At 43.9% G+C, this 12741-nt stretch overlaps 1 protein-coding gene across 2 annotated transcripts; it reads right to left on the bottom strand.

Annotated features, from left to right (window-relative positions):
* Positions 1 to 3550: 3550 nt before the first annotated feature.
* On the bottom strand, positions 3551 to 7476 carry LOC133915142 (APETALA2-like protein 2). Of its 2 annotated transcripts, XM_062358175.1 has the most exons (10): positions 6831 to 7475; positions 6694 to 6719; positions 6559 to 6589; positions 6386 to 6473; positions 6175 to 6320; positions 5759 to 5803; positions 5553 to 5659; positions 5255 to 5406; positions 4848 to 4958; positions 3551 to 4090 (listed from the first exon to the last, which is right to left on the bottom strand). In XM_062358175.1, exons 1-10 carry the CDS (start codon positions 7211 to 7213, stop codon positions 3878 to 3880), a joined length of 1302 nt encoding a protein of 433 aa, XP_062214159.1. In that variant the 5' UTR covers positions 7214 to 7475; the 3' UTR covers positions 3551 to 3877. The 2 variants fall into 2 exon arrangements, with proteins under 2 accessions (XP_062214159.1, XP_062214160.1); XM_062358176.1 differs by lacking the exon at positions 4848 to 4958 and having other exon boundaries at positions 6831 to 7476.
* Between the last annotated feature and the right edge of the window lie 5265 nt (positions 7477 to 12741).

Raw genomic sequence — 12741 nt, forward strand, 5'->3', positions numbered from 1 at the left:
AGTAGACGAATTAAAAAAATACACATGAGGTTTTTAGACAGGTTCGAACCTCTTTCAAGATAATAGACACATGTTATATTTGTCTTGTATTGATCTTGAGATTGTTAAAAGGGGGAGTGTGTCTAGCTTAGATAGATCCAACCTAGTCGACGAATTCTTTGCGTGTAGTCGAAGAAAATCAAGCTGTGAAAGGCTTCTAATGTCTTATGGCTTGTGCAACTTGTCCTACGCTGGGTCTCCAGGCTCCGTATATATAGGGAGAGCGTCATACTTCCTTTGAAGTCTTCTTTTTCATTTTTGAGATAAATTCTCCTATTTATTAGATATCCTCCATGTCTATGGACAGTTTTCATTCATATAGCAATCTCCTTCCTAAAGATAGAGGTATGCTCAAAAATAGCGGGCAATCCAGGGTATTCGGATATGACAATTACGATGATATTCATCGTCAAGTGTCTAATAGAAACTGATTATATATCAAAATATAGTAGCAAACTATGTTTTAAATAATGCAAAAAGAATGTAACTAAAGAATTTTAATTAATAGTGTCTAGTAGCGCATCATATTATAGCTAAAGAAATATAAGATCGTTGTAACTTAAGTTTCTTTTACCAGTTCAATTGGACATGTCAGCCTAAATAATAGGATAAACTAAAGTTTTTTTTTTGTTTTTATCAATTCAATGCGACAACAAGTCAACATAGCATGGCATAGAACAAAAATTGTATGTCTAGGCTGCATTATTGTACCAATATTATTTAATGGTTGTAGTTTAATTATAATTTATTTCTACCAAATTGAGAGCTGCACGATATTTCATTTTAAGGAATTTCTCAAATATTCCTCTTACATCCAGAGACAAACATTAATTTCAAATGAAAGTAGACGATACTATCCAACAAAAATAGTTTACTCTTTTTCATATAGAGGGCATAATTCCAGTTTGGCACAAGGGCCATATTTAGCGGTACGGCCCTGAGCCTGTAGATATATACCGGGAGAACTATAGAAAAAATATGCTGAAAACAGTTGCACTATGCACGGTTTCTTTAAGGAATTTTGGTTCCTTTTTCTAATCCACTTATACGGTGAATTTTGAGAATGAACCTCCAGATTAGTTCCTGCTGTAATTCACAAATTGTTCTCTACTTTGTACCTTGTAACTTTGTACTGCTGCCCCTGCCCTATCATCCAATGAGATGGGGTTTTTATGCACTGCACCAGATCTGCTGGACCAACTGATGCAAGACAAAAACTAGTTTTATAAAAGCTAAAAAGATAGATTTCTCTCATCTTGGAGCAACAACTTTCTGGTCGGGCGTTGAGCTGAAAAAGTATCTGAAAAACAAAATGCGAAGCTTGTTGGCTTCGCATGTGCGTGGACCGTAAGGCTGTGGACCGTAAGGGCGTTGCTGTCACCGAAGCAAAGGTTACCGCTAAGCTACACGGTGGGAAAAAAAATTGGGATATCAAAAAAACAAATGGGATAGTGGAATTTGTTAAATTTCGCAAGACGCCAGCTGACTCAGGGAGAGGACGGCGGGACGGGCACTGTTGGGCAGCATCCAGCCCCTGGACCACTGGTGCCAAGTGCCAACACGAAATTTGACAACAACTTCACTGCCATGGCATCCAGTCTGATCCGCCACTCCCATGCAATAGCAAACAAGCACAAGAACGACAAGGCAAGGGCAAGGCATGGTTGAGTAGGCAATGCAATAACAGAGCGGTGAAAGAGTCAAATCTCAGCTGAGCAGTGAGGAGGGCCCCTGCACTGCAGTTGGAACAGCACCACGAGCCAGCCTCTCACCCTTCAACAGGAACCGCCCGATGCCCTGGGGATCAAACAGAGGCCACAGTGCCACACCCATCATCTCCCATGGCCTCAGCAGCAACAGCAGCGATACAGCACAGTAGTAGCATCGTAGTACTAGATTCACGCCACCGCTGCTGCCGACCTCGGGACTCGGGACTGGGAAACGTGACCATACAAGCCGTGCACGGCCAGCGCAGGGGAGCGCGGGCGCCGCTGGTATTGGACGGATGCAAGCAAACGGGGTAAGAACGAGAAGGGGTGAAAGCGGGCGACAGCGACGTCGGACGGCAGCCACTGTGCTGATCTAGTAGACTGGAGTCTGGACACTGACATGAAAGCAGAGCAGGCACGCCCCCCATAGGCCAGGGCGAGGAAAGCAGTCAGTCAGTACTGGGTACTCCTGCTCCCGGAGCAGTCTCGTCCTTTCCTCCTCCACATATGCTCCGGCAGTACAGTATTGTGCTCGTGTGTCGCGTAGAGCCCTACTCCTCATCTCAGTATAAATGACGTTGAGATCCCCTAATGCATAGAAATCTAGCGATACAGTAACCTACGAACAGTAAATTATGATGGTACAGTGCACCACATCACTAGTGCTGCAGTATTGCTATAGTAATATCAATTAATTAATACAGTTCACTGTATCGGTTGAATCATTACACTGTTCACACGGTGATCCTGCATTAATTACGATTAAGACAGAGAATCCTAAGCTAAGAGATAAAATAATAATTTAACCTTCTTTTACTATTATTTATTGTATGAGAAATGAGATTTGTATAGAAAAAAATGTACTCAATAGAGAGATAAGATTTAAAAACTTGAGCTAAAACTACTTTAAAATTATAAAATATCATGTATTTTGAATACCGTAGAAGAGGATAGTTTATTTTGAGACGAAAGAGTAGCTAGCTCCACTTCACTGTGCGGACTTGACTCTAACAGTGATCTTCGGGGGGGCCCAGCTATCACAGGTGCTCCCAAAAGTGGTGAGTGCCAATCGCCAACGGACAACTGCTGACAGGCGAGGTGCGTACAAGCCAGAGTCTTTTTTCGCACGGGCCCACCTATTAACCTTTGTTTGCCATGGGCCCGGCTATAATAGTACTGTGCCACGGCTGCACTGATGCATGCGTTGCTGCTGGTAGCCTAGTACAGTACTTCTCTCATGGTAAACGTAAGTCGTTTTTAATTTTCTTAAATATTCTTTAAATATAAGTTATTTTATACTCTTTTACCTTTTATTCCCTTCTTATCCTTATTTAATAAATATTATTATTCTCATAAATGAATAAGGTATCTTTTTCAATATAAAATAAATAAAGTATAATAAAATTATTTGATCTACTTTCTTAATTTTTATATATAAATCTAAAATAAACTATATTTGTAATCGAAGAGAATAATTACTAACTGTAAAGTCATGGTGCCGGCCACGGGAATTGGAACGATGGGTCATGAGTGGTAGGCGGCGACCAGAGTCGTAGGGAAGAGATGGCATTCGACAGGGAGGAATGGCGGGGATGAAGATCCATTGCTGCTTGAGACGATTGGCGCAACGGCGGAGGTAGCTGACGTTTCGACAATGCCCTCAAGGCCAATAGCTGCATCGGGCAATGGTAGAAATGGGATGCAATCCTTTGACTAGCCTTGGCAGTGCCAGGAAGGGGATGTTGTAGAGGGTCGAGAATTGGGACGGCGGCCACTAGAATGAGTGCTAGAGGGAGGTAGGGTTTATTCGAATGTGACTGAAAAGTTTGATATGTTCAAAGCATCTTAAGTTTCTACAGATCATGTATATATGATCATGATCCATGCATAGACTATGCACCTTGAAGCTGAAACGTGGGTAAAAACATCTCATAAACCATGGTGAATCCACGGTGTGCTAGCAATGACTCGGATCATAACAAGGCAAAGACCACAGAGCGATCAGCCATACTGGGTCTTCTGGCTCTCTCTCCGATTAATAAGCAACGGTTACCGGCAAGCCGTGAAACGCCACATACAAGATGAGCTGGCGTCCCAAAGGCCAAGAGTTGAACCGGAACAACAGGTTGTCAAGCGGTCGGGGGGAAGTAGAACTGGTGGTCCGGGAACGACGCCGGTGGGTGAGACGGCAACGGGACGCCGGCGCTCGCGCCGACGACGGTAGAGAATCCTGATGATGCTGCAGAGTGGTGCAATGGCACGTGAGGGGAGCCCTGCATCTGCCATCCCCATGTGGGGAATGACTGGGGACCCAGCTCAGGCCTTCGCTCCATTGGTCTTTCCTGCAGTTGCAACAGCACAAGCATGAGCTTTTGTTAAGTTTTGACCACAACAATGGTTTAGCTGCACATCATTCACAGGAAACAGAGTAAAGAACCATCGGTTGTTCACCAAAATTGGCCCAGCTAAAACATGTAATTTCTTCAGGATTCTAGATTTCTAATCTCCAGGCAATTAAGCAAATCAAGACCTGCTAGTGATAGCTAGATCTGCTTCCTGCGAGACTTTCAGTAAACCTAGAGCATCCTCAGGACTAAAGCTGGAGCATGTGATCAGCGTACTAAGATGCATTGCAAGTTATGTCATGGAACTGTTAGACTGGACGACTGCAGTATTTCAAAGATGCAAACTGGCAGAACTGCCTGATTGAAACATCAATCAGTTCACATGGGAAACAGTATCTGCGATTAGTAAGTATAAAGGCTGAGGTTGCAGGAGAACAACTGTCTTTGATAATTTAGATACCAATAAATAGGATGTATTTCCAAGATTCATGACATTTCGTTGGAAATATCAAAATCTACTAACTGTTTTAAGAAATCAATCTACTATAGTTTCTCCATGCTACCAAATCAAAACAAGAAATACTGGAAATGTAATTGAGAAACTGTTTAAACAAGAAATCAGTTTACAATTAGACATGACATATTCAGTTTTTTTTTCCGGGAAGACAGGTGCCATTCGGTTACAGTTTGAACTGACTGATCGCGTAGGAGTAGCAATTTGCATACATAACAAAGGGGTCTTAGCTTGGTATACCTGGAGGTTCGGAAAGAAGCCAGGACAAGCAGATGAGTACAAGCGCTGATGGTGAGGTGGTACTGTTGTGCTTTGGTGATACACAGGCCACTGGGACCATGAGCTCATTGGCTACAGCAACAACACATGAGTGCAAATATCATAAGATCAATAAAGATTGTAGGACCTGGACCATTAGTTAATATCTCAACCAACGGCACACCAATCAAATACTCCTATGAATCTTTATAGCGTAGGAACTATCAAAGGTCAAGGATTCCACACAAAGATACAAGACAATTCAACCTAGTTCCTTCCATCTTAAGATTTTATTTTTCTTGGTGCCTTTTTAGCTACCGCAAGTAGAAAGTCATATAGAAAAAATGGATCCGAGCATTTCACTGCGGAGTAATCATGAAGAAAGTTACCTGAGAGGTCATCGTATTTGAAGATTCTGGGAAGTCGCATGTTAGCTGGAGGTCAGCTAAGGTGGTGTCCCTTTTGGCGTCGTGTACATTAGGTTGTGAAATTCGCAAATCCAAATCAACCGCATCACCATCACCATCACCATCAACAATTGCTAAGAACACAGAGATGACTATAAGATACAGCTGGGATACTTTGGATTGTATGAAAAACATCAATGGTGAGGTTGATTGTGATACCCCTATTTTCGGGATACTTTGGATTGTATGAAAATATCGATGGTAAGGCTGAATGTGATACCCCTATTTTCGGTGTCGGGTAGAGCCTCTCCTCCATTGTAGGCGCTAGGCTCAAAGTTAGTAACAGCTTCCCTCCCATTGAAGCGAAGGGCTGCCCTGTCATATGCTCTACCAAAGCCAACAAGCATGAAAATTAGACAAATTAGTGCAGTTGGTGGAATCAGCATGTCGTTTAAAAATAATGAGAAGTGCAAATTATTGCAGTACCTTGCAGCTTCAACTTCGCTGTCAAAGAGCCCAAGATAGATGTACCTGCATGTAAATTTCAGTTCTGAGATATGTCTCAACAGAGGGATGCCTAGAGTAGTAGACTTTGACAGAACTGGTTCTTGACTAAATGAGTGGGGGAAGTGGAGCTTTCCCCAATATAACAGAGACGCACTAACTACCTGTAGCAGGGATTATAACAACATTAACCCCGTTTAAAATCACCTAGCTGTATTCCTTAAAATCACCTGCAAGCTGCAGTGCAAGTGCCCAACATGAACATGAATTATGTCGCGCTGATCATCCCCATGCCAAACGAGAAATTAAGCCAACTTCATTTCAACATATTTGGATCATAACCATGGACAGAAACATTTGAACTAAGGTAACAGAGTAGAAAGGTCAAAGACAAGTACTTCTTGCCCAGCAGTTGGCCCATCCTCGCCTCCCAGCGGCCACACTTGTGCAGCGTCACGCCGCGGTACTTGGAGCTGCCCCTCGCGAACCCCGTGCTCTGGCGGCGGAGTATGTGCACGAACTCCTCCTTGGTCCAATTCCTCATCTAAAAACACACCCATCAATCCACTACAAAACTATCGATCACGGCCATTTGATGCAAGCAGTTACCTGCTTCAAATCATCCTCGTAGTCGCTCAAACTGAAGTTGATGTCAGCGTCGAGCCCTCGGAACTTGATGGCAGCACGATCATAAGCCCTGCGTGATGCAAACTTCACCATTTCAGCACGCTTATCGATCAAACTGCATCTTAGTATGAATTCAACAAGCCCAAGCTCCAAACCTGGCAGCCGCGTGCGCAGTGTCAAAACCACCTGAATAAAGCAGCATCAACACATCGTAACCAGATCAAACGCACGGGAACTAATCAGCAGTTAATAGAAGCTCGAGCTCGAACGTATAGAACTCAGCCACTCACCTAAGTAAACTTGCTTCCCGCAATCCCTGCTCGAAATCAAGCAGCGGCAGAAAATGATTAGCAGTTTAATGAGCCAAACAGATACTCCTATGGATCAGTAGAAGCTAATTACGAGGCGGGCGAGATGAGAGGCTCACCAGATGTGCGACTCCCACCGGCCCGTCCTCCGGTAGAAGGTGACGCCCCTGTACTGCGAGCTCCGCGACCTCGGCCCGCGCCGCGTCTTCTTCGCGACCACCACCGCCCTCTGCCCCACGCCGAGATCCTCGGCGCGGCGCGGCTGCCATACCGGCGCCGGCTCCGGCTCCGGCTCCTGCGTGGCCGAAGGAGGGAAGAGCTGCCGCGTCATGAATCCCGAGGAGGCGCCCGGCGCCGCCAGCTCGCCGGAGCAGTCCTCGTCCTCTGGGCTCCCGAGCAAGCCGAAGCGGAAGCCCGAGTCCGCCGGCGACGCCACATTGAGGACGGACGAGCTCGACGTGCCCGAGTCCGCCGGCGACGCCACATTGAGATCCAGCACCATCTCCGATCCGGTGCCCGCCGGAGCCAAACGCCACCTCCCGCTCAAGCTTCAACTCACCAGTCTGCTCCGTCTGCTCGCTCCCTCCTCCGCCTCGAGCTCGATCGGCGGCTTTGATCGGTCGACACGCGCGTCTCTATGGCGCCGGAGCAGTAGAGCGGCAGCCGCGATAAGTAACGGGGTGGGAGGAGGAGCAGTGGGTGGTGGTGGTGGTGGCCATGGGGTGGGGTGAGGAGGCACGAGGAGAAAGAGGGTGGGGGGGGGGGGCAGCGGGAGAAAAGGAAAGGGCGATGGGACGTCGACGAGGCGATGGGGTATCAAAGGTAAACTATTTTTGGACAGGGGAGCTTCGCTACGGGCACGCGCGCATCCGCAACAGTGGTTAACGTAACGTGTCGCGCGCCGGCCGCCGGAAGCCTCTCTGTGTTTGCCGTGGGTTCTAGCTGTACTAATCGCGGGGTTTGTAGCTGCTTATGCCTCGTTCTTTCCAGTTTCGGAGTTGCGGTGGAAACAGTTGCATAGCTAGTGAAATAGCTACGGTTTTCTAAGTAGATCTAGACTAAATTTGGTCTTATAATATGGTTACACACTAGAAATATGATAAGATGTTCTAGAATAATTTAGTTTTATTAAAAAGTAAGTGATCAAATATCATACTAATAAATCTATATTTAAGTAGCTAGTGAAGTTATTAAACTAATATAGCTTTTTGAATGGTCAACTACAGACGAACCTCAAGTACAAACTGAAAGATAAAATATTCTATAGATATAAAATAATAATAGACAATTGAAGTACGCTAATTTATTATGTAGTTACTATATAAATTAGTCATTGTAAAATAAAATAAATCCGTAGTGAATAATAAAATAATATATATTTTTATATGATATGTTGGTACAATTTTAAATATTTTAATGTCTTGTGTGTCAAAACTTTTAGAATCATCATCTTTTTACCGCTACGAAAGAATGTGCTAGGTAAAACGGTCAAAATAGAAACATTCTTCAAAGTCCACATAATAAATAGTTATTATGCAACGAACTAATATAGCTTTTCATCATAAAGCTGACAGCCACGTTCACAAACCACAACCTAAGAGCACCAGTTATTAGTTATGCCAATGGCCAATGAACAGCAGACAGGGGTGTTGTGCAGCAGGCGCAGATCCGTTCCTTTGTCCCACTGCCCCGACCAAGCCCAATAATGCCAGTGGCCGCGATCAACCGGCCAACACTTAAACAAACAAAGCAAATTAACGCCGTACCCATCGGGCACATTGCAAAAGGTACATTATTCCCAAATAAATATATATCAAGTTAATAATCATGCAGCACAGTGGGCTTAGCCACGCCACTAGTACCGGTACGCGACACTAGCTAAGCTAACAGTGACGCACCGTGCCGCGAGGGAGGCTGGCCAAGCCGCTCGTGCCCGTCCCGTGGATCCGTGGAGGCGTGCGTGTGTGGACTCGGCGGGCGCCGGCGGCCGTTAGTCACCTCTCGTCACTGGTTGTTTGTCCGCGCGCGCACGAGCCGCGGCGGACGTGCTCCCCCCCACCGTTTGACCGCGGCCGCCTCGGCCTACACCACGCGCAAGTAGTACCGTTCCCACGAAAAGAAATCGCAAAAGAAACGCGCCGTCTCCAAGACGAGCACGAGACGCACGCGCGCGTTGGTTGGTTGACTGGTAAGTGATAGCGATCAGATCAGATGCTTCACCTCAACCCGTGCTGATGTGCTGTGTTCGGCTGCAGCACACGTCAGGTTCGTCCGGCCTGTAATCTGCCCCACCCCCCTCTGGCGCAATTATTCGAGGATCCGTGCGGCCACAGGCGTACCGGTTTGTGCAACTGTGCTGTTGGTTCGCTCGAGCGGGATGCGGGAAACGTCGCTCGTTTCGTTTGTAGAAATAACAGTGGCCGGACAAAGCAATCTCGCGGTCGAGGCCAAGGGGCGTCTCGTCGCGTCGCGGCCGGGGGGCGCTCGCCCGCTCGTGACGGGAGGAGGAGAGGACGACGACTCCGCGACAACGTCATGAATGGCTTGCGCCGGTACAGTGCTTTGGCTAGCTTGAATGAATGACTGAGCGTGAGCGGTCCGATCACTGAATGGCTGGCCCGAGGCTAGCTGCAGTGCCGTGCGGGCGCGTGATGGAAATGTGGAGCGAGCCCGTTCCCCGACCGCGGTTTAACTGCGAGATGGAGATGGATTTGCGTCGTGATCAGTGCATTATCATCTATATTTTTATATAGTGGTTTTTTATAAAAAAAATTCACCTCATATATCTCTTCACTATTTAATAGATCCTCTAAATCTCAGCTTCTATTTTCCACCCGTCGAACACCCGTGCACCCATAGGGAGGTTTCAATAGCGCCAACACAAATTTCTCCAACAAACAGGCATATACAAAATTAAAACCGTTCGATCAGATCACGATCATCTCATCTCTACCCAAGCACCCGTTGCTTGTAGAGCTCGACGAGTTCATACACCTTGTCTGTAGATGGAGACCAGATTCGAGATGATGTAGATCAGATCTGGAGCGATCGATTGGAACATATGAGCTCGTGGGGCGGCACCGTCCACCTGCTCCTAGGCCACGATGCGTGAGATGGGGCGCGCGGGAGAGGCCATATAGGAGACGACGAGCGCATGGGAGAGGGGATCACGGCTATGTGGCTAACCAGATAGGGGTGGCTTTGGTCCCCTTGGTGATGGGGAGCTGATTTTAGAGTAGTCGATAGGGTATTTGTTGGAGAAATGTTTTTTTCAAATCCCCTAATTTTAACTATAAGGTTTTAAATAGGGATCTTTTGAAGATGCTCTTACATCAGATCGGAGGCTGTTCAGGCTTAATTAGTATCGTGTTTTCATAAGACGGGAGGAGATTACGAGGCATTAATTGGTCGTGGTTACTTGTCACTAAAAGAAATTCAGTATTAGCACAGTGCCCGTGTTCGCTTGTTTAGCATTGTAACGCTTCGATCCTGACCCAGACTGTACGACTTGATTTGTTCTCTGATGGGAATAGAAAAAATGCAAAACTCCCTGAAAATCACTTGGATTTTGACTTTTTTCTCTAAAAGTTATTTTATTGTAAAAAAACTCCAAAAAATTAATTTTGTTGCAAAAACACTTCTAAACATTAAAAAAATTAAATTTTTTTAAAAAAAACTAGAGACAATTCTAAGACCTTTTGTGAAATTTGTTTTCAAAAATAATATCCTTTGCATCATATTTCATGGAGAGTAAGTTTGAAAAAAAAAAGAAAAACGTGCAACTCATTTATTAATTCGAGTTAAATGCATAGTTAATTATTTACTAATCCAAAAATCATGAAACAAAATTTTTTAGTCTTCTTACATGATCCTCTATCTTGTAAAAATACATGAAATCTTGAAATAGTTATTGTAACGTGCAGAATTGAGTAAATGTGTTGCAGATAGATTAATTCATAACTAATCCATAACACCCTAAAATTAGTGAAACCACTTTTATTAGTTTACTTAAACAATTATTTGTGTAGGAAAAATAATGGTAGACATGACAAAGTTAAAATAACATGAGTTAATAAATGAGCTGCATATTTTTCTTTTTTTTCCAAACTTTCTCTTCATGAAATATGATGCAAAGGATATTATTTTTGAAAACAAATTCCACAGAAGGTCTTAGAATTGTCTCTAGTTTTTTTTAGAATTTTTTTATTTTTTTGAATTTTTACAGGTTTTTTTCAATAAAGTCAAACTTTGAGGGTTTTTTTTAATAAAATAATTTTGTGGGGGGGGGGGGGGGTGCAGTTTTCCCGATGGGAATCAATCTGTTCTTTTTGTTGAGACTTGAGAGCCACTGATTCGATGTTCTCAGTCGAGAGCCAGCGTAGTTTCCTTTCTTTTTGAGAAATTTTGGGCGTAGTATCTGGTGATACGGGCGATTAGATAACAAATTCAGAGTTCTTTTTATACACGATATAACCGAGTACGTACATACACGACTCGTACATATCACATTTACACTTCACCTACATAAATGTGTGTGTTCTAACTACATGCTAGATATATTGGAGGGCCTTAGACCTCCGACGTAGGAGCACACACATCCTATTTAATGCACACATATGTATGTACCTATGTTGCGTTTGAAATCTAGGAGGAACTGGAGGGTAAACCTCAGATAAGACCCCGAGTTCTATCCTAGTGTTCTTACCTCGAGTGGCAATGCTCACAGCCGAGCAACTGACCAACCGAGTTACAACTCACTCTAAAAAATTCAAAGTTCAAAGCAAAAGGGTTAGAGGAATGATGAAAAGTAATTCACAAGGTCTAATTTTACATGGGTTTAAACGCCCCACTGAATAATTTGTCAGTTCGTTATATGTTATTATTGTATCTATAACATGTAAATCTGAATCCGCATGTCATTCTTACATGAATAATATATTAAATATTAATTAATTATTCGATGGTATATTTAAATTTTTATGATCGTTCTAGAATCTGTCTGGACCTAGGACCAAAGCGGCACAGCTCTCAAAATGTAGCCCACATTAACAAGCCCAACTATCTTGAGGAAAAAGCTGGCCCAACGGCCCAGCCATTTACTCGTGCAGAAGGGATATAAACACTTCGCCCACTCCTAGCCTCCAAACCCTTCCGCTGCCGCTGCCGCCCTACTCCCTCTACGAGCTAGGCGTCACCTTCGCCTATCCAACATGGGGTAATCTAACATTACTATTTCTCAATCTGATCACCTGGAAGTTCGACGCTATTCCGTGATTTTTTTTGCTGTTTTTCCAGTTCTATTCGATGTCAATGTTCGATTTCATTAGCTTCTGATGCATGGTGGTGGTATCTCATTTACTAATTGATTATGGGAATTTTTTTTTAATTCGTCCGTAGAAAAAGATTATATTAGTGCGAACTGTGTATCAGACGTTTGCTTCATGTAACTTTAGGGGTTTAATCGAATTGGTAACGGTAGGTGTTTCATGTCTCGATCGTGCCCATGGCCTGCCTTATTAGATGCATGATTTGTAGCTGGAGCTGGCATAGTTACGTGCTTGATTCGAATCGCATTTCTAATTACTGAGTTGGCTGCAACTTACACATCAAGTAATTAACCTAAAATGTGGCCTGACTGGTATACTGAAAGGCTTAAACCTTTGATGTCCTTCATGCGATGTACTTCTGTAACATACGAGTCTTTACTTAGCTGCTGCTTGATGCTAGGCATCATCATTATTGTGCGTCTGAACTGCCAATGGCTTGACCATACTATTTACAGCTGGTTCCGCACTTCTGTACACTATCTGAAAATTGGAAATTGTGAAGCTTAATAATCTATTAATTTTGTGCACTTATTTATATTGACGCAAACACCTCACTCGTCTGATGTGTCTAACTGTCTTACCTTTTTTTATTCCTATAAACCATATATTATGTAGACCGAGAAAGACGATTAGATAGGGTGAATAGTAGCATCATCAAATTCTTGAATGATTTATTCTAATCTTTTCACCTAACACATCTCAA

The sequence above is a fragment of the Phragmites australis genome, chromosome 4 (assembly GCF_958298935.1).
Source record: "Phragmites australis chromosome 4, lpPhrAust1.1, whole genome shotgun sequence".
Taxonomy (NCBI): domain Eukaryota; kingdom Viridiplantae; phylum Streptophyta; class Magnoliopsida; order Poales; family Poaceae; genus Phragmites; species Phragmites australis.

Bases quoted from the DNA above. Each gene is read 5' to 3' on its own strand.
- LOC133915142 (XM_062358175.1), bottom strand. From the start codon at position 7,213: ATGGTGCTGGATCTCAATGTGGCGTCGCCGGCGGACTCGGGCACGTCG. The intron at 5,660-5,758 runs GTACTGCAATAA...TGGCTTTGGTAG, and splicing joins AGCGAAGTTGAAGCTGCAAG to AGCATATGACAGGGCAGCCC. The intron at 4,091-4,847 runs GTATACCAAGCT...TTGCAACTGCAG, and splicing joins GCTTCTTTCCGAACCTCCAG to GAAAGACCAATGGAGCGAAG.